The 20,995-nt window shown below is 38.8% G+C and overlaps 2 protein-coding genes across 4 annotated transcripts; one reads left to right on the forward strand and one right to left on the reverse strand.

The window, feature by feature from the left end:
- Nucleotides 1-328: 328 nt before the first annotated feature.
- On the reverse strand, nucleotides 329-12,415 carry capga (capping protein (actin filament), gelsolin-like a). Of its 2 annotated transcripts, none has more exons than XM_048187462.1 (9): nucleotides 12,210-12,415; nucleotides 6,031-6,224; nucleotides 5,668-5,822; nucleotides 3,229-3,390; nucleotides 2,938-3,087; nucleotides 1,244-1,330; nucleotides 989-1,121; nucleotides 812-903; nucleotides 329-719 (listed from the first exon to the last, which is right to left on the reverse strand). In XM_048187462.1, the coding sequence occupies exons 2-9, from the start codon at nucleotides 6,221-6,223 to the stop codon at nucleotides 654-656; spliced, it is 1,038 nt and encodes a 345-aa protein (XP_048043419.1). In that variant the 5' UTR covers nucleotide 6,224; nucleotides 12,210-12,415; the 3' UTR covers nucleotides 329-653. The 2 variants fall into 2 exon arrangements, with proteins under 2 accessions (XP_048043419.1, XP_048043420.1); XM_048187463.1 differs by lacking the exon at nucleotides 12,210-12,415 and adding an exon at nucleotides 9,074-9,277.
- A 185-nt stretch (nucleotides 12,416-12,600) lies between these two features.
- On the forward strand, nucleotides 12,601-20,244 carry si:ch211-114c12.2 (uncharacterized protein LOC336578 homolog). 2 transcript variants are annotated; one of them, XM_048187454.1, is made up of 10 exons: nucleotides 12,602-12,842; nucleotides 13,839-13,898; nucleotides 14,000-14,659; nucleotides 15,015-15,647; nucleotides 17,728-17,858; nucleotides 17,985-18,078; nucleotides 18,918-18,966; nucleotides 19,103-19,177; nucleotides 19,355-19,507; nucleotides 19,639-20,244. In XM_048187454.1, exons 2-9 carry the CDS (start codon nucleotides 13,858-13,860, stop codon nucleotides 19,496-19,498), a joined length of 1,827 nt encoding a protein of 608 aa, XP_048043411.1. In that variant the 5' UTR covers nucleotides 12,602-12,842; nucleotides 13,839-13,857; the 3' UTR covers nucleotides 19,499-19,507; nucleotides 19,639-20,244. The 2 variants fall into 2 exon arrangements, with proteins under 2 accessions (XP_048043412.1, XP_048043411.1); XM_048187455.1 differs by having other exon boundaries at nucleotides 12,601-13,898.
- Nucleotides 20,245-20,995: the final 751 nt, after the last annotated feature.

Consider the following 20,995-nt stretch of genomic DNA (forward strand, 5'->3'; position numbering starts at 1 on the left):
GTGGGGCTTAATTTTGCTTGTGATTGTGAAACTGTTATTGCTCAAGTCCTTCTTGTTGCTTATTTGTTCAGTGTTTATTTTCTGCACCTTCATGGGCCATTTGTTCTTCACACTGATTTTGATTGGTTGGGGAGGTGCAAACCTTATATAAATATAGGCTCATCCTTTATCATGGAGCGTATCTCCAAGATAAAGGATGATCACACCAAAGACCGCATAGTATCACATGGTTACATAAGCATTAGTACTGTATGTGTGTCTTTTTGTGCATGTATTTGATATCAGCCAATTTGAGGCTCAATATATACAAAGGTTAACAGACATCATGTTATTGCATAAGTATTTGAATTTTATTAAATAACAAACATTTGGGTTGTATAGGTGATTTATATTAAAGAAAAACATCTGCATGTGACAGAAAATTGATCAACAATTCACATTTTTAAAATTTATATTTTTTAAATAGGCAGTTCCTGAAAAAAAAAAAAAAAAGACAACTGTCCCAGCTTTCACAATACCTGGGATCAAACAAACAATCTTTTGGCTAACAGCAAAGACTTTTAACAGGTAGGCTACACCACTCATGGCTAGTATGCTGTGTGATTATACAAAATGAGTATACGTTTCTTCATACATTCTATATGTTGGTGTGTTTAACTCCAGCTCTTGAAGAACTGTTTGAAGAGGACAGATTCACGACCCTGAGGGAGAATTTCCACCTAAGGTAATAAAGAAATGTGGATGACTAATGAAAGAGATCATAATTCTGCACAGAAATGAAAATGAAACAATGAGCTGCCGGTTATTGTACCTGCGTTCTCATCTTGGGATAGTTCATTTCTGTAATAAACTCATCTGCCACCTTCAAGGCAACTCTCTTCTCATCTAAATTGGCTCCATTTCCTGTGCGGCAATAAAGTAAGGCAATGATTAAAAAATGATGATTTTGCTATACAGTACACGCAGATGAACAAATAAACGCAATCACCTTTCCAAATGTAGATCTTCCCATTAGATCCATTGTCCAATATGAAGCAGTCATCTTTCTCCAGCAGCTCTTGAGCGAAAGGTCCTTTCTCACATAGTTTTGTCAAGGTCATTTGGCCTGTTGCGTTAGAGACCTTAGAGAGAGAATTATTTAGAGATTTATCTCCAATGTGAAGTGATAGACGAACAGTTTGATTGACAAAAAAGGTTATTTTGATACCTGCACATTACACTGTAAAGGACAGAGAGAACTGACCTTGTAAAGGGAAGCAGAATTAGAGATATCTGCTTCAGTGTCTTCCTCTGTTGAGCTGTCCTTCAGAGCTGGGATTGGACCAAGTGCCTTTCAATTCAATTTGAGATGGTGTTAATGTTATTAATATTTCTAATCCATTTATGAAAAAGCGCATTGCAAATTATAAAATATATCATTTATATATAATTACATTTTTCTAATTTAATAAAAATTCTTTATAATTATTATTATATTATATTATTTTACATTGCGTTCACACGCCATGTCATAATTACGGTAGCGATTCTGAACTGTAAAAGGCCTTCATGTGCTTGTAGAACTTGCAATTACAATGTGTAATTTTCTGAGAGTTGTACCATGTGGCTGCTATACCGCCTGACCATTGCAGATTTTAAGATGTGTTCGACTTGAACTGACCGAATTCAAGTGTGTTCGACGAGACCATGTGCTGACCATTTGGTGTGTTGTATTACATCAAAGTACTGAGAGAGCGCTTCAAAAGCATAGGCCTATAATGCGTTCACGTCATATTGTAATTACTGTAGTCTCGAGATGACAACACGTGATGTTATATTCGGAGCTGTTCACGTCCTTGGACTGGGAATTATGTGGCAATACACGGTGCGTTCCAAACGGGATATATCACCCTCCGAAGGGCACTTTGGAATGAAAACAATCATGGCTGCCATATTGAAGGGTTGTTCCAAACCAAAGTGCTCAAAACTGGCCACTTCAAAGGCTCTTCGGAATGAAGGATTTCAAAGGGAACAACTTCAGGCCCCCATGATCCTTTGCACAGCGAAGTTGTTTTGTTCACAGAATGGGTACAGTTCGATTTTACCTACAAATGTATATAGTATTTTTCTATACTACTGTAATAATTTTACGAGTTTCAAAAACGACATTGTACTTCAACAAAAAAACTTTATAGCTACTTTTATCAGTCCATTCTAATGTTTCAGATACATAGACACTATATACAATATGGTGCGATAAACCAAAAATAAATAAATAAACTAGCGTTATACAAAAGGCGCAGCTTGCACAATCTACTCAACGTTTAGACTTGCATGTTTTTTGGGGGGTCAACCTGTGTACAAAATGTGCAATGAAGGCGCCTCCTTGATTGTTTCATTAAGATGATGCAGAAGTGCATTCCCTTCATCCCTTCGAAGCTCTCACTCCGGAGGGTAAACCCTTTGAAGGGATTAGGGCATAGAGATGAGCCCTTCCAAATGGAACACAGGGACTATCAACGTCTAAATGAATCTGCAGCAGTCAGGTGGAACAGCGGGGGGTTTTTTTTCAAGGTTAAAACTCTGCAGGACAGAGGCTCTCAAGGACCGACGCTGCTACCCCTGCCTTATGTATTTAAGCATAAAATAAATAAAACATTTTTTTTAATAAAACAAAGAGGATATCCAACATATTAAAGGTTAAGCTGCAAGCTCTTCTCCTCCTTGCCTGCCTGCACTGTAACAATATTTTTCATCTAATTATTTTTATCAATAATTTGAAAAAGTTTAAATTAAATTAAAATGATTTTTAGAATTTCTTATTAGCCTGTTTGGTCTTTGTTTTGCCAAAATGACAGCAGTTTGAGCTGCATGAGCTTGAACCTGATGATCATATTGTCCAACGTGATTTGACAGTGATTCAAAGAGCATCTTCAATGGAATGCAGGTGTTTGTCACCTGAACCATCTCCAGCGTTTCCTCTCCCTCTGTTACATCAATGATGTGAGCTTTGCCATTCCTCTCTGTGTCTCTGATCAGCATTGCGATCTCACGAACCTTCTGTCGCTCAAACATGTTGGCTTTGGAACCGCTCCATGCGATTATAGTCTATAAACACACAAGATAATTGCAACTACATGATTGGCCATGATTAGCCAACTAAAATAACAAATATTAGCACCTCAATGAGAGATATTACATAATAAATAAATAAATAAATGACCTATGTATAAATTCATACATACTCACCTGTCCCAAGTCAAGTATGAAACAGTCTCCCTTGTTGAAGCTCCCCCAGCTAAGCTCCACTTCTCTTGCGCGGATGTTTTTCTTTCCTTTGACTTGGTACAGATGTGTAACAGGGCCAGTACTAGACCTGACACTCTTGAACCCAGACTCCACCCCACCCTCCTGAGACAGATGGAGAAAACGCAGTGAGTCCATACTGGCGCATTCTTTGGACATACACTCAAGGCCGGATTAACATAAGGGCTAGGTGGGGCTGAAGCCCCAGGGCCCGCAGGTAGAGGGGGCCCGTGATTGGCTGGAGGAAATGAGATTGACAAGTCATAGGTGGTTGATTTGTGTCTAATAAAATAACAAGAAAAAATGATTGGAAAATGTGCCTGACTGATAAATCACCATCCAATCAAAATCACTTTACAATTCGCGCCATGACATCGGGAAACGCCTCTTTGTTATGCTATTGCATGTAGACTAGAAAATGGGAAGTTGGCCTTTATTGCTTGTTCAGCCTCGCTGGTGTTCAAAATGATAAACAAAAGTGATAGTGGTGCGCAAAAAAGGAAAAATAAGCTTGAAAGGGAGAAAAGGGATGCTAATCTTACAGCAAAAATTCCAAAACTAACTAACTACTTTGCTTCTCATAAAACATCCGAGCCAGTGGAAGACCCCGCGTGCTGCGGCAGCTCACAATTATCTTCACCCACCGACACCGTCGCCGATCTGCGTGCTTTACACGTTGAAGAAGGTGAGATAGCAGCTGCAGCAAGTTATTATTCTTATAACGAGTTAAGCCCTATTCGGATGGTAATTGTTTCTCATGAAAACATAAGGTGTTTTCAACATTTACAGGGACGAGTCGATTGATTTTATTGCCGTTTGAATTCAGAATGTTAGTGTTTTTCTCAAATCATCACCCGTGTAAAAATCCCGAATTAACTTTCCTACTGTTTTTTGACGAACACCAATGTCGTGTGACTTGTCTCCACTATCTGCCTTTGAAGCACATTCTATCAGTTGTTGTTCTGGTGCCTCCATCCGTACAACTCGACCTCGACACATTCACATCACATGTTAACACAGCGGTAGAGTTGCTCACGGGACACTGCACTTATTCGCAATCACAAAAGTTCTTCATTTGCATGTGCTTTAAAGCCCTGCCAGTTAAACACGTCATTCGTGTGCTGTTCTGAGATGCGCTTTTTCTGACCTCATAACGTTACACCCGAAGCGTGCACACACACTTAAGCCTGTCAAACAGCACCTGACTACTGGACTTCATCGTTCGCGTCTGATTGCGCTATAATACTGTCAAATACACAAAAGGTTTACATAAACACAGTTGGCTTATGTGAGTTGAGAAAATCGGACGCGTGCAGGTCTTAAAGTGACAGCATCCTAATAGTTAGCATGCGGACCCTTGTCCTTAAAGGGATAGTTCACCCAAAAATTAAAATCCTGTCATCACATACTCACTTTCAAGTCGTTTTAAACCTGAATGAGTTTATTTCTTCTGTTGAACACAAAAGAAAATATTTTAAAGAAGGTTGGTAACCAGACAGTTCACGGCACCCACTGACTTTTTTCCTACTATGGAAGTCAATGGGTGCCGTCAACTGTCTGGTTACCAACATGTAACATGTAAGTAATGACAATTTTCATTTTTGGGTGAACTATCTCTTTAAAGTATTCATGGTAAAGTAATCATTGAGGAAGTATGACTGAAGTATGACAATTGTTTTTGCTGCTTTTTGCAACCTGTTTGTTTGGAGTTCATATCTGGAGTTAATGCATTTGTTTTTAATGTGTTAAATAGCATGGAATATTTAGTGTGCTTGTGCTTATATAAAATGATTTGATAAAATGAGATTTGTAAAAATATCAAAATAACAATAAAAAAAAATATTGTGGTACAACACACTGTGGCATGGCAATCAGATGAAAGGGGGCCCTTGGTGTTGCTATAGCCCCAGGGCCCAATGTGTTCTTAATCCGGGCCTGCATACACTACTAGTGAAAAGTTTAGGGTTGGGAAGATTTTTTCATGTTTTTGAAAGAAGTCTCATATGCTCACCATGGCTGCATTTATTTGATTAAAAACATAGAAAAAAACAGTAATATTGTGAAATATTATTACAATTTAAAATAACTGTTTTCTATTGAATATATATTTTAAAATTTATTTATTCCTGTGATGGCAAAGCCGAATTTTCAGCAACTATTTCTCCGGTCTTCAGTGTCACATGATCCTTAAGAAATCCTTCTAATATGCTGATTTAGTGCTCAAGAAACATTTCTTATTATCAATGTTAGAAACAGAAATTATTTTTAACATAAATGTCCGTAACACTTTTGATCCATTTAATACATGCTGGATAAAATATTAATTTCTTTGTATGAGATTTTTTTTTTTTTTTTGTCCTATTGCTGTCCCTTTTCTCTCACCTTGTAGCTGACTCCTTTAGGGAAGAGTCCCATGAACTCAGGTGACTCATAGCCTTGCACCTGCCGATGTTGTACTGGCTCTCCTCCCAAGAAGCTGTCCAGTTGAGTGGAAAGCATGGCACAAGCACCCTGTTCATCCCGGGATGACTTCTCTCCTAGATCAGAGGAGGGAAGCCAACAATAAGAAAAAAAAAATGCTAAAACTACAGGAACCTTTCATTAATGCAGATTTTTTTTCTCCATCCTTAGTTTACCAAAAATACTTTAAATTCCTTCACCCTACGTTAAAGCAATGCTTCAGATAAACTGCATCAGATGCATTTTCATTCATTCATTTAATCATTTCTTTTATAAAATACACACCCATCCACATATGCAGGTCACTTCCTTCCTTTCCACGGTTGCTGAGCACAATGTACGCATCTCCGTTGTAGAAGATTCCCCTCTGCGATGGGTCAAGGAGCACAGCCTTCATCTTCTCCACCCTCCAGACCCACAGCCCTGGCTGTCGCACTTCATGGGTAAATTGGCTCTGTGCTGCACGCAGATGAAGCATCCTGATTGAGGGGGGAGAGAAAGAAGGAAGAGTTTGTGTGTATGTAGCGGTCGGGGGCTGCTTTATGAGAAAGGCAACAAGTGAAGAGAGGAGGAGGTGAGATAAGAAAAGGGGGAATGAAGCGAGGACAAAGTGAGAGTGGATGAGAGAGAAAGAGGAGAACGTATGCACAAGGAAAAAGAGAACGAGAGCAGTGAAAAAGAAGAAAATATCAGTTATTAAAGTGAATAATGGATATTGTAGAAGCAATGCGATTGAAGCACAGAGAACAGGAATAATGATGTATCTAAATACAAGATGAATGGAATGAGAGAGATTAGAAAGAAAGAAAACTGGTTTAGGAAAGGGGGAAATGGGAATAAAAGACACAGAATGTGGAAAAATAGAAAATGATGGGAGAGAAAGAGCAGCAGAAAGGTATGATGGGGTTAGTCTGATCCAGACAGTAGAGGCGGGGAACCTTTAAGGTCATGGGTCAGATATGGAAGCAGAGCACTGGATTGCATACTCCATTAGAGATGCACAATAGGCAGGCTGGTGGGAGGTGAGAGCAGAGAGATCACATATAATAGGACTGTAAAATGAGATGCAATTGTGCTACACAAATAATTCATAAGGCCAACTGTTGCACAGCCATACAAGTGACATGGCTTACATACAACCAGCCACCAAAGACAGATAGGCAGATCAACAGAGCAATTTCTCCCACAGTCACTGCATTTACAGTGATTACTTAATCGTATCAAGCGGTCCAATGTGAGGTCACCTCTTACGAAAAAGAAGTGTGTTCAAGTGTGCTATATTAGTATACTTCTTTTAAACTAAAAATAAGATGCTATACTTTCAGTCTACTTTTTATGTACTTCTCTTAAGTATAGGCCCTACTTTACCTATACTAGTATAATTCACCTCTACTTGAACTCAATCTTTTGATCAAGATAAAAGTATAATTAAGTAGCCCATATGTTTACTCTTTTTATTGAGTAGCCAATTAGGCTAAATACTTTTTTCACATACTTTTCATACTGTCTTACATTGCTTTAAAATACTGATTTTTAAATCAAACAGATATGTTCCTTATTATATATCTGAATTTTTGTTGACTGAATTTTCCGGCTATCCATGTTTTCACTGTTATACGGTAGGGGGGCGCTATTACGCATCTTCTGATAGAGTACAGAATCTCCGATCAAAACACAGGTGAAGAAGTAGAAACAAGCGAAGCGATACAAGATTGCTTAGTGAATGTAAAATAACGCGATCATCAAACGTTAAACAGCATATAAGTTTAAAACTGCCTAACATTACCAAATGAAATGTCGAAGCAGGAAGGGTTAACGACTGTGAAGCATTGTTAAAGGCATTGTTGGTGTTGATGGACTCGATCTACTTCATCTATGTTTCGATCATTGTTCTGAATCCAATCCAGACATAGTCTTTGACAAAAACATGATTTTAAAAAAGTGGGACAATTTAGGGCCAATCCCAAGTATTGAAATAGTACACTTACAAGTATACATCTAGTACATTGATATTAGTATACTTACTACATAAAGTATTGGCCCAGTTTCACAGACAGGGCTTAGCTAAACCAGGATTAGATCTTAGTTCAATTAGGATATTCAAGTAGCTTTTATAAAGGTACACTATTGCTGGTGTGCATCTTGAGACAAAACAATAGCACTAACATATTTTAAGATATGTCAGTACAAGTTGCTTTCAGTTAAAACATCGCATGCATTTTAGTCTAGGACTAGCTTAAGCCTTGTCTGTGAAACCGGGGGAAAGTATACTTTAAAAATGAACTTGAAATATACTTATTTTTTGTAAGGGAAAAACAGAAATAAACCACATGAGAGTGGCGTGTCGTCCTTTAGTCTCTCATGATCTGAACATTTGCACAATCCCCATGTCTACATCAACCATCTTGAGAATGAGACGAAAATACGTTCCTCTTGAATGATTATGATTTTAAACTTAAGCTTGTGTCATGAAGCAGATAGCGAAGCGGTTGCACTCTAATGATGTTTGCTGACACCTCCTTCTTTCACTTCCCTTTCACTTCAAATCTAGTATAGTTAGTTTAACAGAACTCCAAAATTACTGTCCTTTTAACTTCACTAATACCATTTTTTTTTTTTCATTTTAGCTGGGTTTTGCACTACTGAGAACCGAATTGAAAATGCTTTTTTATATTTCAGTTCAATTCCTGAATTTGAATCAAGGTAGCAAAGAGGATCACATTCTGATTTTGCCGAGTTTGACATGTTGTTGGGCCAACATATTTTGTTGATTTTGTTAGAAAATTTAATTCTAACCATATCCCTACCCCTAAACCTAACCATACCCATAAGTTATCCCTAAAATCAGAGGGAAATGATAGGCGAATAACACTAATAGAAGCACCTAACCCTGGTTGTAAGCCTAAACTTGACATAAACTGCAGACTTAAATCTGAAACATAAATCTGACTGGTTAATTGGAAAGTTGTTCCAGGATCAAAAAAAGAAATTAGGGAATTGGAATTTAATAATTAATTTGATGAGAGAAAAAGACTTGTCCTCTAGGTATAAGACAAGGAAAAAAACTAGGAAAAAAAAACAACAACAATGTAATCATTTTCTTAATACAAGTAATAAAATATAGAATATTTTATATATATATATATATATATATATATATATATATATATATATATATATATATATATAAAATGGCACAATATAGTGACATAATAATGACATTGTTCTCATTTAAAGTTATAAAAAGTTATATTATATTTTTATATATGTTGTTTAAGTTATGTTTTAAACAACCACAACATCAGTCAATTATCTGTCAGTTTCCTACCTTAATGCAATAGTCTTGATGTCAATCCAGCTTCTGATAGCTCTTAAATGTAACAGCTGCCTGAACAATCGCCTCTACTGCATATGCAGTTGACTGATTTGCTTCATAATGTTCTGCCATTTCCACCTCAGTAACATACAAAGACCAGACACAGTTATCGAGTCATAGCTCTTGGTGGTAAGACAAAAGCATGTTAACCAAATGATTAGCCGCAGGGTGAGTCTGATCATCAGCATTTCACATCTGTTGGAAACACACCGTATGCAAACACATCTCTTTTTGACTACATAAGCAACACATCCTTTTAACTGAGCCCATGCTCATGTCATTTACAGAAAGACTGAAAAAAAGGCAAGAAGTGTAAAAAGCCATAAGAGAATGTCACAAGACCAAAATAAACTGAAACTAGACAAGAATTCAGCATTTTACGGTTTACCTCATTCACCTCAGGATTCATATCTGAGATCTGTTAGCATAATATAACAATGCAAAGAGAGAATAAAAGGCTGATTTCTCATTTATAATAGAGGTAGTTTCCATCATTATTCATTATTGTCTGTTAGATGGGTATACACTGAGGTTTTCAGTAAGGTTTTGACAGGTCTCTTTTTGCCAACACAAGAAAAAAATTTTTTAATTGTATATACAAATGTAGGCTGTTTATGGCATTTACTGCAAGTAAGAGGGTAAGAAAGTGCATGATGAAAGAACCAGGTATCTAGTTTAGGATTCATATATCTCTGATAATCTGTAATCATCTGGACCTGGTTCTGTAAAAGAATGATCTAACACTGATCATCAGCTTTCTCTCAACTCTTTTGACTAAAGCTTTGATCCTGAGTTCATGAAGAGCATGCACATTAATGTATGACTTCAGTAAGGAACAGCCAATCACAGGCCTTGAAACAGAGAAATGATTTCAATTCTCACAAGAGAATCAGATAGATTTTCTCTCTTCTGCTGAAAATTAAGAGATTGAAGAATATGAATTACATAAATGCATTTACACAGCAAGAAAAATAATATATTGCTATATCAGTGCAAGTGAAAGTTAGAGTCAGAGCAGGGACTTGAACTTGGGTCACTGCTGTGAGAGTCAGACTCTCAATCCTTGAGCCACTGGAGGATGGTAAGCCCAATAGATGCACTTAGGAGAAGTTGAGATGCAGATTTTTTTAATAAAAGTTCAAGCAAGCAAGCCAAAAAAAAAATAAAAAATCCAGTTCCTCTATGGGAGCTGGACTGACAAGAAGTGTGAAAACAAACTGGCGACTCAAGTTCCTTTCCCTCGGGTGATTATCCAGCCATACCACCAGGTCAACGAGGATCTCGTTGTGGTCATGGGTAGGCTCCTTCCCCCCTCAATGACTGAATGAATGAATGAGGCATTTATATAGCGCTTTTCTTATGTACTACTGTACACCCAAAGCACTTTACAATCATATTGGGGGTCTCTCCTCACCCACCACCAGTGTGCAGCATCCACTGGGATGATGCGACGGCAGCCACAGTGCGCTCACCACACACCAGCTATAGGTGGAGGGGGGAGAGAGCGATAGAGCCAAATCAATGGATGGGGATTACTAGGAGGCCATGATTGATAAGGGCCAATGGAGAGAATTTGGCCAGGACACCGGGGTTACACCATGGGCCTTGGGATTTTTTAATGACCACAGAGAGTCAGGACTTCGTTTTAACGTCTCCTCTGAAGAACGGTGCTTGTTACAGTATAATGTCGCCCGGGTGTTAGGACCCACACAGACCACAGGGTGAACACCCCCTTCTGGCCTCACTAACACCTCTTCCAACAGCAATCTATTTTCCCAGGAGGTCTCCTATCCAGGTACTGACCAGGCTCAACCCTGCTTAGCTTCAGTGGGCAACCAGTCTTGGGCTACAGTGTGATATGGCTGTACAATACACAATGGCTACGTTCAGACTGTCAGTCCAAATCATATCTTATTGAAATCCAATCAGATTTAACAAGTGTGAACGGTCAAAAATCATATGAAATGCTATATTCATATGTGTTTTGAAATCCTATTCAAATCGCATTTCTGGAAATCTGTTTCAATCTGACTGCTCTGATCGGATTTTGCGTGTTTTGTGACTTTCTTACACCATGTAAAATGTAAACGTCAGATGTTGTTATAGAAAACGTCGCTGCAGAAACAAGGTTGTGTTGTTGCAAAGTGCCGGATGAGCAGATTGACAATTTAATGGAGATTGAGACAACAGTACGGAATAAAGCCGGTCACACCAGCCTCCTAAGTTTCTGCCACTGGAGTATGCAGTAGTTCAGCATATGGCGGCTACAATGTCATGTTGTAAATAAGACAATATCTGTACTGCAAACCCCATGCATGCTGTTGTTGTTGTTGTTGTTTTAGGCATATACCTACCAACACAACATCATTGGCATAGAAACCAGTGCAGATATTCCGGAAAACGAAAGAGTGGCATGAACACACAAATCGGATCTAAACAGTTGCGATACACAATGTGGACATCAATAATTTTAGATCAGATTCCAATCGGATACACAAATAATCTGATTTGAACTGACAGTGTGAACGTAGCTAATGTAGACAGTAAATCATTTTAGATCAGATTCCAATCGGATACACAAATAATTGGATTTGGACTGACAGTGTGAACAACTAATTAAAAGTTGAGTAAGCTGGGCATGAGGGTACCACGAGGACCTCTAGAGGCCAAAACACAACACTACACAAGCAAAGTACTGAATGTTAGTTTATATAGATGATAATATATATATTCTATTTAGAGACCCGGACATGTGAGTTTAATTGCACGGGATTGTTGTGATTTATTTATGTAAAATTCAGCACAGATACAAAAATGATATGAGTGATATGGAATGATATGAGGGCAAGTATGATGGCAGCATTTTCATTTTTTGGGGTAAACTAACCCTTTAAATTATGTAATATAGCCTACATAAACAAGATAAATATAGAGCCTACTAACTTCCATTTCGTTTACTAAATTAACTTCACATCAGACCAGTACCTTATAACAGTATTTATCTCATACAACATATACCACAGTCAAATAACAACATGTAGGCCTAAGTGAAATGTATTAGCTAATACATCATGTGAATTTATTTTACCTGAGCTGTGTGTTGGTCTGGGGTAATAAAGAGGAAATGCTCTCCTATCTGAGAAAAAAAAATGTTTCGTTGACAAATGTCTCTCTATCATTGTCAGAGATAAAAGGTTTCAGCCGTGATCAGAGTGACAATAACTGTCTCATCCAATGCCTCAGGTTATGCCCACCATGCCTTTTTGTGTGTTTCAATTTCAATAAGATATTGTTAATGAGTATTAATACTTGGATACTTTTAATACTACTTAATACTTTTTTTATACTACTTAATGAGTATTATATATAAAAAAAATCCGTATAACTAAATTATACAAAATACTAATAAAGCAACAAATGGGTGTAGTCGACATCAATCCAGTTCCTGTCCCGACGTGAACGCGCCCTGCTCTGTTGACGTCACGGCTGCAGCTGTTCGGTTGGCGTGAACGAATTTTACTAGACGATTCACCCTTTTTCGACGGAACAACTTCGATGTAACGACGAAAGTGGCGGAATTTTTGTTGTTTTGAAAGCATATACGGTTCACCTTCGGTCAGATGTGGAACGACGTATAACGGAAGACGTTTGTTAGCTTTCACGGCTAAGCTTTTGTCGATGAGCTAGACTTGGTTATCTTTTCCGTGTCGTTCAACCTTGGGTATGTCAAAACAACTCAGTCGGTCAACTTTGTCGGTATTAAACATGTAAACATTCAGACTGTGAAAAAGTGATAACTAATACTGTTGCTTGATGTTATTTAGAATGTAACGTTAGTGGAAAATGGTTTCGCTTTGTCGTAGTTTCGTATTAATGTTGAAAACGGAACAGGCTGTTTGACTTACATTTGATATGTTTCAGTATTCAATATAACATTGCATTTGTTATTTTTAAACGGTTGGTGTTCTATATGTGTAATATGACCTATTAAACGTGTTAAGACATTTGTTTCGAATTACTCTTCTGAATGTGAAACTCACGGCCTTGTCGGCCCAGAGACACGCGTTCATGTAGGCCAAGAATGTGGTGTCGTCGACCTCGTCTAAATTCGCTTAATTCCTACATAATTAAATCTATCGCCATATTTTGTTTCAGTGTGTTATATGAAACCGTTCAAAAAACCTTGCATTTGAGTTGTATTTTATTCATTCGGTCTTTATGCCCCTGGAGCATAGCTGACTTGGCAAAAGTATCATGGGATTAAAACTCACTCAGTGGTTTTATATCGATTCCTTGTAGTGTGTCTGATAATCTCGATATGAACGCACTGATCAGGTTAGACAGCCGAATATTATACACGTTCAAAGGTTTTTAAAATATATTTTTCCTGAACTAACAACGACTTCGAATTATTTGATGGATCCGAGTTGGTGTGCAACATGCACCTTTTGATCATTATTTAAATTTCAGAAAGATTGGCATGTAACACATGTTGAGATTGATTGCTTGGTGGCCTTAGATTTGCTGTTCAAAGAATACTGCTGGAACTTGTTGGCATTGTGCTACTAGTCTTACTTTTACTTTCAGATTTTACCAGCTTCAGTAAACATTTTTTTCCAGTTTCCCCCTTTATTTTGCTGTTTTTATGTCAGTCCTATTGTCATTAGTGTACATAACCTGGAAGTATAATATTTAATGTCTTTTTCCCCCACTGAAGATAGGTGAAAAGCTGAAAAATGGTGAGACCACACTCAGGATCTCCTCGTTCCAAACACAGGTAGTACATTGTGTAGTGTGTGTATATATATTTATATTTTATGTAATATTTAATTATCAATATAATGGTGACTTAAAATTTCACATTTGTTTCTCATACAGGCCCTTCTCTGACAACTACAGCAGCATGAATCACGAAGGACGATATGGCCCCCCTTCAAGAAGCCAGAGGGGTTTCAGAGGACCTCCTGGAAAACCCTCACCAAGTTGGAGAGATAACAGTAGTGGACCACAGTCATACCCCAAAAGGCCCTCGCTCATGGGTGAACGCAGGGAACGACCACACGGACAGTGGATGCAGAACCAGGATCACTTCCATCCCTATCCCAGCTCACAGGATTCACAGCGGGGCCGCAGGAGGCCTTCTCCACCCCGCTCAAGCCGCCCTCCCCCAGTCCAGCACAGGCAGTCCCCACATGGTCCTATACATGGACCGCCTAGCCATAGAGCACCACTCTTCCATGGAAATCACCCTAGCCACACATCTCCATCTCGCCATTTCCATGGCCCTCCATCAGAAAGGCGGGTTCCTTCACCGCATAGTTCCTTCAGGGGTCCCCAGCGACGCCCAAGCCCTCAGGAGCATGACAGGAGCTGGTGCCCTGCACCTCGTGACAGGCCCTTTGGCCGACCAGCACTTGGTGGGCACCACTGGAATGGCCCAGGAGGTTATCCTCACCCCCCTGGTGGGGATTCACGGCTCTCCGGCCCACCCCAAAGGAAACCCAGAGAGTTTCATGGAAGGAGTTCATATCCAGAGAGGTACAAGAATGAAGCTGTGAAGGCTGGGTAAAGTAAATATACAGTTATGTGTTAGATTGCAAAATCCAGTACACAGCAGGGTGGTGAGAGTAAATCCCAGCTTCCTTCAGCTTTCTGTCAGTGTAAAGTACCACAGGATCTAATGCTAAAGCCCATAAAGTGAAAGTCTGTCTGGAGAAATTGTAAAACCATTTGAGGCTTTTTCCCCTTAAAGTTATACTGGCCCAGAAGTTATGGCATTCAGCAGCCTGGGGCTGGATCTAAATTGATAGAAGTTAAGAGCTTCCACACAGCTCAAGCAGCACAAACTGGCATTATAACCCACATGTTTGTATTGTTTGTAATGGATATGTAGGTGGTCTGCAGAGAGAGATCAACGTGGGCCGCATGGAGATGTTGGAAGAGAGTCCCGGCGCCCCGGCATGGAATGGGCACACGGAGGAGGAGGTAGTCCACAGTCTCGGCCGCCTTACAGATCACCGGCACGAAGACCAGGCCCACCCCCATCTGGCTCATCGTTCAGACCTTATCCACCTCTGCGACCTCAGGAAAGGCCCATTGGACGGCCATTCAAGAGGAAGAGTCAAGAGTTCAGGCGTCCACCGTCATCAAGTGGTTTTGAGCACGGGCCGCCGAAGCGTTTCCGCAGGGAATTATCAGTGAGACCTCTTCCTCTCAGGGGCTTCCGAGGTCGTGGTTTGTCCCTCAATGATAAAAGTCGACTGCTAAAGGCACGGAAGTTTAGAGCAGAGTCAGTGGCCCGGTTCAAACTTCCCCCACCAAGAATTTCGGACAGAGTCCCGAAACACAAGCCTCAGACAGCACCAAAGAATGGCAAAGATTCTTCAGGAGTGCCACCACGCAAGATACCACTCAAAAAGATGCCGTCATCCAGAGAGTCATCCCCCAGCACAGTCTCCAAGACCGCAGAGCCTGAGAGGGAATCCGAAACAAAGATGGAATCCCGTCGCTCTGTGAGCGCACACAGGTATGGTATCACCCCTCACACTGTGGCAATGGGCGCGTGATGTTTAGAAGGTCAAGCTTCCTGTTTTTCAATGGCACAACTTTCATCAAATGGGTGTCACCTTGTCAGATGAAATGGATGAGGAGAGAAAAAAGAAAATCATGCCTGTTTTCCTCCTCATTTTTGTCAACCGTATGATGTTAAACCTGTCATTGTCCAGAATACCTCTGTCCTTGTCAAGAAAATGATAAGAGATAAGTCTGAGCAAGTCTTTCAAAAGTTTCACAGTCGCAGTCCTTTTTGTTCCAAAAGTCAAATGCCATGTGTCCCACAATGATGCATCCAGATCGACTTTAACCCAGAAGAGATGTTTAAAATGTCTTCCAGGGAGGGAAATGGTTTTTAAGCCTTAATCATAAGTGTTTGCAGAAGGATGGTCTGTCCTGTTATACCTGCAATGCTCTGCCTCAATGTGCAACTAACTGCAGTAACATAAAAGTCAATCTTTCACGGCTACGTCTCATGGACGTTGGATAGGATGTCTTGGAAAATGGAAACACGAAGGACATTTGAATGGATTTCCATGGAGAAGAAATTTTCACAGCCAAGCTCTGTTTCAGCAGTTATGACATTTAGACACTGATGTATCATGAGAAGTTGTTCCCTTTGAAGAATTTAGATGATTGGCTGGATGAAGAAACCGGTTGACTCTTGTACTCTGTTTTCAGTGGAAACCAGATTTGTTTGCAATAAGAGAAAGAACTCGCATGAACAAGTCACCATGTACCGTCCCTTAATAGAATAATGTAAGATTTGGTCAGCATCTAATCCAATGACCATGGTCAAAGAATAAAACTACATCTTCAATAACCCCAGGAATTCCTTGAAACGGCAGCCAAAAAGAGTCCTCTTAGTGTGAAAACTACTATGAGAAAGAAGTCTTTCATACACCTACTTCCATGACAGATCCACGAGATGGGAACAAAATGGATGTTCTCCCTTGCCACATCGCTCCTCCATAACTGCTGTTCTCTGTTGGTATTTATGAAAGATTTATGCCCTTAAATGCCTTATATATATATATATATATAATTGGCATTACAGCATTGACGTCGACAAGCAGGGATCTGTACAACCAAACCACTGACTGAAATGGCAGCATGTCAGAGTTGTGCTGAAGCAAAAAACCTGATTCATTTGTGCCTAATGAAATATGCTTACCAAAATGCCAACCATTAATTTGTAGTGACCCTCAATAGACGTTCTGCAACTGAAGAACCATCCAAGCAATTTTAATTTTAAATGTCTACCTGTTATGTGAAGATGAAAATGCACATGGAAGAGGTTGATGAAGATCTTTCCACAGACGATGTAGCTTGAAGGTTCTGCAAGAGAACTAGCCAACAAATTCTAGAGAAATCAGTCCAGCATTCGGAAGATCCTTTCAGTGAAACGTTACCTCAATGTCATTGCAGAATCCAGATCTGCAAACCGGCTTTTATACCATGAAATGTTTTCCAGCAAGAAAAAGTTTGCAGTCTCCAAATACATCTAATACAGCATGAAAGGATAGGTTAAGAGGAATGTGTCTGACATGTCAAGTCTGGATAAAAGGAAGTGCTCACCTGCCAAACTGTTTACTTTTTGGAGCGTAACATGGTTCCTACACGGCGTTCTTCAGTCCACTCATTCAATCTGCGAATATCTGTTATTCACATTAGTGAAAGGAAGGCTGCTAAAGGCCAAGGTGAATCAGGGAAAATTAATCTACCAATTCAAACTGAAGCATGGAGATGATGGGCTTGCTTTGCTGTAAGTACCCATGTAGTAATCCATCATTGGTCCTTCTGCATTTGCAACAATACAATTGGGTTCTTGAGGACTGTGAATGTTTGAGTAATTTAGTTTTAAGTGCAACATTTTCCCTCCTCAGTTCACAAGGCACAAGTTTGTTCCACTTTGAACTCAGATAACATTTGTGCATGCCTTCTGCTCTCTCTGAATGCTTGATGATGCCTATTTAATATGTCATATATTCTATCCTTAATCGTCCACATGATATGGATCACTTGCTCACATGCCTCGTTGACTTTCTTTTCAGCTCCTCACCAATAGACAGGCGACTTTCACGTGACCTTGTTGTGGTTTCCCATTGGGAGGCAGGGCACAAACCCAGTACTAGTTCTAAGAACAATGCACCTTGGAGGAATAAGGCACCCAAGAACAAGTCTGGTAAAAGTCTGACACTTCTGTCATAGTTTTGAATGATTTGCAAATAATTTATGCTGTTGCAATATGCTAATATCAAATCTCTGCATGTAACTTACCATTTTGTTCTAAATTTTCTCCCTCTCCCAGAGGAATCAGAATCTCATGGAAATTTAACACTGAATGAACGCTTCACCAAACTACAGAGTCCTACGAGTTCTTCACAGGAACAAAAAGAAAGACGGTAAATGAACTTGATTCTTGGGGGGCAGTTACACAACACAGAAAACTTTGTATGCGTTTTGGGGGCCTGAAAACGCTAAATTTGGAAAACAGGTTTCAAAGTGCAAGTTTTTGAAAACTATACCGTTATCGTCTCCTGTGTAAACTACAAAAACAAAAATTTGTGAAACTGCGAGGTCACATGCATGTGTATATAAAGTAATTTTTATATAAAGTGACATCAACTTCTTGTCTGGCATGCATATGTTGTTGATATTTCCCCTTAAATAAAGAACACGGTCAGAGACAGAGTCTTTTAATGTTTTATTCTTGCAAGTATGTCAGACATACAGCAGTAAGTTCCACCTTATGTATGACAGAAAATAAACAGTTTGTTTCTCTGATTTATACCCTTTTAACTTACTGTTTTCAGTAACTGTCTCCCTACTATGGACAAAGAAAGTGTGATAAGCACTCGATATGTTCAATTCTGCGCGTAGACTCTTAACAGAATCCCCATGATACTTTGTGTTCCCAAATCAAGCAGAGGCAAGCAAAATCAAGCAGGTTATTGTGGCATCTTCTCATATTCAGGCCGAAGTAGGCCTTGCAGGCCTCAAACATATACACTCATATAAAAGAACAGGAAATATTGCAGTAAATATATGGAGTAAATGCATATGGAGTAAATATGAATGAATGAATCAAATTGAAATTTCCTTCACACAAAATACAGTGTTTTATTCATTTTCACAGATCAATTTTTAGTTGGTTACAGCTGCTAATCTTTAACAAAAGCATTGATTGCAACCCTCTACAATATTTTTTTTTTTTTTTTTTTTTTTTTTTTTTTTTTGGTAGGTCTTCTGGAAGTCCAGAAAAAACCCTGAGGAAGCCTGCTTCATTTCAGGTAATGAAATTCTTAAAATGAGTCTTGTACTCATCAAGGGTGCTTTGAAAGTGAAAGCATTTCTTGTATCATACCCTTTCATGTTAGTCATTTTTGTTATAGTGATTTGTTGTAAGACATGTTCTTCTGTACATAGAGGCCTAATTTCCGCTCAACTGTTGGAGTGAAGAGGGGACCAGCTCCTGATGGAGTTCTCAGGAAACCCTTAATGGTAAGTGATGCTTTCTGGTATCAGTGTCAGTTCCAACTCTGAATAATAACAATAATAAATAATTATTTTTTTAGTTGTGTAGTCTTTGTAGTAGGCTTTATTTGAGTCATTTTAGCTTATGTGGTGTTTCCACCCAAATTTCCAAATAAATCCAAAATATTTTTTCTGTTCTCTAAGGGCTCTTTAATTCCAAGACCACCCTTCAATCAGAAGCCTGTCTTCAAAAAGAGTCAAAGCATCATGTCAAAGTACAAGAACTTGCAGACGTTGCGGCATAAAGTACCCCACCAGCGTCAAGCCACTAGCTATCGTCGGTGGTGACCCAAAATGGTGAGTCCCATATTGCACACACAAATTAATCTGAATTTGTGTTCAGTACTGTTAAATCTTCAGTCATTAAACTTCTATTTTATCCACAATTCCATCAACTAATGTACTTTGTATTTAATGTTATTTTTTAGATTGCATGTGCCGAAGTGAGTCGTCCACTGTAGAGCCTCTCTGCGGAGCCCCCCCCCCCCCCCCATCTCCTGCTGTACAACAGTTTGAATTAATCTCTGTAAAAACTGTAGATCACCAAAGTATTTTTTTTCTTCTGTAGAATTTTGTTTTTTTGTTTTCTTTGGTGTGCTTTAGAGAGAAAGGTCTTGAATTCTGTGCATTAATCCTTTTTAAAAAGTTTCAAAAACAAAGATTAGTGTTACATTTTTGTAATGTACCTTTAACCTGTACAAAAGCTCTCTCTGCCATAATTTTGTGAAAATATGATTTTTAGATTTTGTTTGAATTATTTTTTCCACATGTAGTTAACTTTATACATCAGTCTAAATAGCTGCTTTTTGAAAGTGACTGTTAAAAGACTCATATCATGTGAAATGATCCCTGTAGAATGCTTTCTGATGAGTAGCTTTCATTTGATAAACCCAACTGAAGTTTGAGTGTTTGATTAGTAGAGCTCCATGTGTTGATAAATGACTTCTCTGAAAAATTTTGTTTGTGTAGCTCATAAAAACCCACATGTACTTTCTTTATAATCAGACACTTTGAATAAAAATGGAATTGTCAGACGTGTTGTGTGAAGTAAAATACTATTTATAAGTTCACACATTTGACGTAAAGGATTTCCTCACTCTTTGAGTACATACAAATGGATTCTGTGAAAATTGATTTGGGTCTTTGAAAGTGTTTGAATTCTGTCAATCACATACAGTGACTCATTTGTATCCTTGCTTCTTATTCATGTGATCTAGCTCTGGTGTCTCAGAAGTTATCAGTTCTTTCCAACCCATGTATTTCAGTCATCCAACAGTCTGATGTTAGTGATTTTCTTGCAGCAATGTTAAAATGCAATGTTTTTTGTTTAAAACAAGTGTGCCTAAATCTGTTCTTACAGAACTACCTTCCTCCTGAGTTCCCTTGCCAACCCTGCTCCAACTCACCAATCGGTACTTACCAAGGCTGCATCTGAAATTGCTTACTATTAAGTAGGGAAACATGTCCGAATTCACAGTACGCAAAAAAAAGTACCCTGATGAACTACTATATCTGGTATATTTGGAAGTGTGCATACAATGGACACTTTGCTATCCCATAGGCCATAGGAGAGGATTTAAGAATGGTGACTGATTTGATGAAGTGATGCTACTGACGCTGCTAGGTCACTTGATAATTACAACATGAATGTAGTATGTCCAGAATACAGTAATATTACATACTCATACTATATAGAATAAACTTTCTCAACAGTCATTAAGAAATTACTTACTCAAAATAAGTTACCTATTCAAGAGAGTATGTGATTTTGGATGCAGCCCAAGT

Source organism: Megalobrama amblycephala, linkage group LG4 (genome assembly GCF_018812025.1).
Source record: "Megalobrama amblycephala isolate DHTTF-2021 linkage group LG4, ASM1881202v1, whole genome shotgun sequence".
Taxonomy (NCBI): Eukaryota; Metazoa; Chordata; class Actinopteri; order Cypriniformes; family Xenocyprididae; genus Megalobrama; species Megalobrama amblycephala.